Source organism: Manacus vitellinus, unplaced genomic scaffold (genome assembly GCF_001715985.3).
Source record: "Manacus vitellinus isolate BGI_N305 unplaced genomic scaffold, ASM171598v3 scaffold_167_pilon, whole genome shotgun sequence".
Lineage (NCBI taxonomy): Eukaryota > Metazoa > Chordata > Aves > Passeriformes > Pipridae > Manacus > Manacus vitellinus.
In genome coordinates, this window is record NW_021939176.1 from 6,054 (window position 1) to 11,526 (window position 5,473).

The 5,473-nt window shown below is 46.2% G+C and overlaps 1 protein-coding gene across 1 annotated transcript in view; it reads right to left on the minus strand.

The window, feature by feature from the left end:
* Positions 1-980: 980 nt before the first annotated feature.
* The window catches only part of LOC103756443 (spermatogenesis-associated protein 16), a gene marked incomplete at its 3' end in the record, with an annotated part of 13,402 nt that continues 8,909 nt past the window's right edge, over positions 981-5,473 (minus strand). The window contains exons 6-8 of the mRNA XM_029958657.1: positions 5,023-5,187; positions 2,989-3,066; positions 981-1,061 (exon numbers count right to left, since the gene is read on the minus strand). Of these exons, the coding sequence (XP_029814517.1) occupies positions 981-1,061; positions 2,989-3,066; positions 5,023-5,187 (324 nt within the window). The remainder of the gene's footprint in view (positions 1,062-2,988; positions 3,067-5,022; positions 5,188-5,473) is intronic.

Here is a 5,473-nt window from a genome sequence, read left to right on the forward strand (position 1 = left end):
AATTCAAATTCATACAACTTAAAATTAAATACAGTTTAAATTTAAATTCAAATTCATACAACTTAAAATTAAATACAGTTTAAATTTGAATTCAAATTCATACAACTTAATGCAAGTAAATATTCTTTAATACCATTTAAATGTAAACTAATACAACTAGAATTTATACATTTAAATACGATTTAACACAATCTGAATATCAATTAATACAAATTAAAATTAATTCAAATAAATAAAATTTAATGCAATTTAATAAATACGATTTAATACAATTAATTAAAAATGTAAATTAATACAACTTTAAGTTATTGCAAGTAAATACTATTTAATGCCATTTAAATTTAAATGAACACAAAGTTAGTGCAAATGAATACAATTTAATGGAATTTAAATTTAAATTCATACAACTTAAATCAATACAATTTAATGTAATTTAGATTTCAATTCATACAACTTAAAGTTAATGCAAGTCAATACTATTTGTTGCCATTTAAATTTAAACTAATACAACCAGAATTTATACATTAAATCCAATTTAATGCAATTTAAATATAAATGAATACAGCTTAAAATTGGTACAAATACAATTTAATGCAATTTAGATTTAAAGCAATACAACTTAAATGCAAGCAAATGCTATTTAATGCCATTTAAATTTAAAGTAATACAACTAGAGTTTATGCTGTTAAATATAATTTAATTCAATATAAATGAATACAACGAGGTTAATACAATTTAAAATGAGATTATCTGTTAAATGGATACCAATAGCTACAAAAATATGCACAAAATCAGCTATTCACAAAATCTGTGCACCTTTTTTTTGGCTCTGTGGCCAAACTGCGTGGGTTGGGAATGAACATGTTTGAGTTTTCCAGCCTCAGATATTCCTGTCCCAGCGGGGTCCAGCTCCTGTTTTCCACTCCAGGGGTTTGCAGCCTCCTGTTCCTCAGGAAATCCTCTTCTTCTCCTTCCCTCACCCTCAGGAAATCCTCTTCTCCTTCCCTCACCCTCAGGAAATCCTCTTCTCCTTCCCTCAGCTCCTCCTCTATTCGTGCCACCTGCAATTATCAAAGTGGCATCACCAGCAAGTCCATTTTCCCCCCCTTGTGAAAATTTAAAAAGCTTTTCAATTAGTTGATCCCAAAAACTAATTGTCATTAGGAACAAAAACCACACGAAGGCACCTCTCGTGCCAATATCTGTGGGATTTGGTGCCTGGCTTTGTAATTATTTTATTTTTGTTCTTTCTTTCTGTTTGGACTCAATTACTGCCGTGGATTGGACACTTCCACTGAGACAGGAATTTCTCACGACTCTTGTCTGTGAATTGTGTTGGAAAACAGCCACTGGACAAGGAAGGGGTGAGGAGGAAATTGTTGTCTGGCAGGTTTTTCTTGATGGGAAGAGAGAAGTGAAGCTTCTGCCGTTTACGTGCCAAAAATCAACACCTGGAGAAAAACGAGTGTTCCACGTTGCTGTGGCAGGATTTGGTTTCCCAGTAAATCAAAGTGAAGCTCCAAATCAAGATGTTTTCCCAAGGAATATAATCCACTGGAGGGCAGAGTAAAAAAGCAATTTTACTTTCCCCCAAGTAAAAGGGAATTATTCTGATTAAGGGCACGTTGAGACAGACACATCTGCACTGCCAGGGGGATTTCAGACACCCACAAATGTTGACTCCCAGCAGCATTTGCAGGTGTTCTGTCAGTCCCAGGCATCCAGCATTTCCTGGCTCTCTCCCCATTCCTGACCTTTATCCCAGGCCTTTGTCAGCTCTTACAGCCCCCAGTGTTTCTGATGGGTGAGGGTGGGAATCACCCAAACCCCACACCCTGGACAACGGGAGCATCTAAAGAATCAACCTGCCAAGTGCATTTTGAGGTGAAATAATTAAAAAATAAAAAAGAAGTCCTGCTCTGCCCTGCTGGCAGACATTCAGTGGGGCTCCTTCCTTCCCTGCACAGAGGAGCTGGCTGGGAATGAGTCCTAATAATACAATTCCCCTTGTGTTTATCCACGTCTGGAGCTGTTCTGAAGTGCTTTTCAGCCCTGCCCCTGGAGCTGTGCTGCGTGCTCTGGTTGGTGAGGGGTGTGTGCTGGTGAGAGAGGCAGGCAGGGAAGTTTAGGGACAATTCCATCTGCTGCCCTGGGGTGCCAGGGGCACGGGGAGTCTGGGAGAGGGGCTCTGCCTCCTCCTCGTGCCCACAGGAATCCTGGTGCCAGCCTCGTTTCTAAGAAGCTGAAATTAAAGCTTGGGAAATGATGGACTGGCCAAAAGCACACGGGGAAGTCCCAAAAAGGCTGATCCCACTGTGTTTGTCTTGGAAGGTCCAGCCCAGGGCTTGGCCACCTTAACCAGAGCCACTCAGCCCCCAGGTCTGCAACAGAGCAAATTAAAATGTCTGCACGACTTTCCCCTGTGGTTAAAAATGCCTGTTATGTTTTGGGGAGGTAGTGCTTGGCTTTGGGTGAGCACAGAGGGCGGTAAGAGCGAGGAAAAGGGGTGCCAGGTGATGGGTGGGGGACACCAGAAGAGCAGCTGGATTTACAGCAGCTCTTTTAGGAACAGCCAGCAGTGTCTGCACTGCTCGGGGTGTCCCCAGGAACCCCCAGGGTGAGGATGTTCCCACCTGTGGAACTGTTTGTGCTTTCCATATTTACAGAGCATCTGTCAGCTCCAGCCTCCAAAATAAGGAGTGGAAACACTGGGAGTGGGAATAACAGTTGCTGCCACCCCTGCACTGTCCCTGGGGCAGCTGAGGAGCTGTGATGGTGTTGGCAGAGCAGTGGTGGCTTTCAGACCCTTCCCCACTCCCAGCAGATCCCAGATGTGTCCCTGTGCTCGGTGCCTGAGCATGGACAGAGTTCGAGGCCTGTGGGCAGGTTTCCTATGACCCCTCCTTTTTTTCCCTGGTGGGGCTCAGTGGGACATTTCCTTCCCCCAGGAACAATCTGCCCTCCTGCCCTTGGCTGCCAGGTTTTTACCTTCTGTATTTTAGTCCACACGCGATCCCTGGTTCTTCCCGCCAGGACGTCCATGGCATCTGCTGTCAGGGACTGCAGCTGTGGCACCCAGACACAAAGGGTCAGTGTGGAATTCAGGGAGAAATGACTTAGCTGAATGTAGCATATGCAGATTAAAACCCCACTAAAAATAATTTGCACTCTGACGAGTTTGTGACTCACCTTTCACATCTTTGCCTCAGCCACTGCCCTGCATTACAGCAGATCTAAAATGCTGGGCTGTGGCCTCCCCCCAGTCCCCTTCCACCTCAGTCCTGGCATTGTCTCACCCTGCACACCTCCCAAACCCTGGGAAATGGTCCAGTTGCTCTTAATTCAGTGACAGACAAGGGTTGGATCCAGGGGGTCCTGCCTGGAGCAGCCCTTGGCATCACTGTTCAGGAACAAACTGGGGGAAACTGGTGTTTGATACCTGTGGGATCGTTGCACACTGGTAGGTCTCTTCCAAAATGTTGAGTGGGTTGAAGTGAACCCAAACAACACTTTTTGGAGCCTCTCCCCCAGTTTGTTACCCCTTACAAGTAATTAAGATCTATCAGCTCCATGTCTGTGTATATAAATATTCCCGGGTCCACTTCAATGAAATCAGAGGCACAAAGTTTACCCAAAGGGGAAGGGGAGAGGCACTGGCTGCTGACTGAGCCCAGGTGTCACCTGAAAAGTGGGAGTTTGGAATTTTACTCGTCGGTCCCCCAGGAAAGTGGAGACCTTGGTGCCCAACAGCCTGTCGGTGTCTCGTGAGGAGACCTTTCCCCAGCAGAGGCACCTCGACCACCCTCGTCAGGGGGAACTCAGCAGAGCCAGGACCCCTCAGCGGGTCCTGCCAAGGTGGAGGGACTGCAAGGACTCCCTTTAACAGCTGGCAGAATAACACTTTTTATTAAAACAAATCGGGACAGATTAATGAGGTTGGAAGGTTGTTGGTGACTGTCTACTGCAAAAATGTGTTTTAAAGCAACCTGCTGGTGCATGTATTGAGCAGGCACAAGCTCTAATATGAAGCAATCTAATCAATGTGCTCTGGGGTGAGCACAAGCAAAAATTCTAGTGGTAAAAGCAGCATTTAACATGCACAGAGTGTATTTCTCACCCAAGGCAACCCTCCTGGGGGAGAGAAGATGGGCTCAGCCAGGTGACTGATCCAGCAGTTTTGGTGGAGGTCTTCCCCCCTTTTCCCCCTACTCCCAACTTTTATCCCGTTTTCTTTATGTTAGGGTGGAGTTTGAGTGGCTCAAGTCACAAAGGCCTTTTATTTCTGATGGGTGTGTTTAATGGGAGGGGGGTGGTGGTCGTGGTTTGGCCTCTGAGGAGGGGGTTCCACGTGGTTGTGGCTTCAGCATCAGAACATCTTGGTTGTCCCTTGTCAGAGAGGCCCTGTAGCAGCTCTTTTTTCCCACACCCCACTTTAATACCACAGTTTTTGGCCTGGTTTGCTCCAGCCATCATCCCACCATTGGCCCTGGCTGGTTTGCTCAGCTAAGGGGCCACTCCACGTGTTCCTCAACAGCCTCTGATTCTCCACCAGTTTATGGCACCTCTGCAGCAAGTCTGAGAACTTTCCACGAGCAGGCAGGTGGGTTTGTTCCGAGACAGGGAGCATGTGGTGGATGGACCCAGCACAGAAAATCAATTTTCCCTCTTTCCCCCCCCCCTCTCCTCCTTAGTTATAACTGGATTTGGGCTGTTTTGCTGCAGGTGCCTTTTGAGGTCGGGAATGTCAAGGGAGAGTGATCTGAACGATTGCAATCATGGGGAGGTCTGGGGGGGGAAGGAGGGGTTTTAAACAGATGCTGACAAGTGGTTCTATCAAAGTTGCCCTTGCAGGTGATCAGCACCTCCTCTGACAAAGCACTGAAGGAGGATTTAAAAATTCCTTCAGGTGCCCACACTGGACAAATTACTTGCAGAGAGAGAGAACGTGGCGGCACAGAACTCTTCTCTGGCCCTTCCCTTCCCTCCCAGCCCGCAAAGGGAGTGTCAGAAATCCAAACCTACCAGCTTGTCATCCTCCTGAGAGACTCTCTGCAGGTAGGGAATGGTGGCCAGCTCGGCCATCACCTGGGCCATCACCTGGGCCTGCTCCTCCCCCCTCTGCAGGCGGCCGAGCAGGCTGGCGCGGTGGAAGTGCTCGATGGCGCGGGCGCACGGGCTGCGCCTGTCCTGTTTGCCCGGGGACAGCCAAGAGGTTGGAGGGTGTGACAGCCAATAAAGACCGAAGGAGAGAGAATTTTGCTTATCAAATTATGTTTGCCACACTGTAATTACAAATTGCGATAAACAAAGTCCCAAGTTTCTACAAGTTTCAAGTAATAATTTCATTTAGTGTTTGTCTTGACTACCTCATGCGTATTGATTGTATCACATACCTGTATATTCTGCGAGTTTTTGGCTAAATGTTCAATGTGAAAGTTTTCTCACAGCTGAAGCTGAGAGTTATCTCTACAAC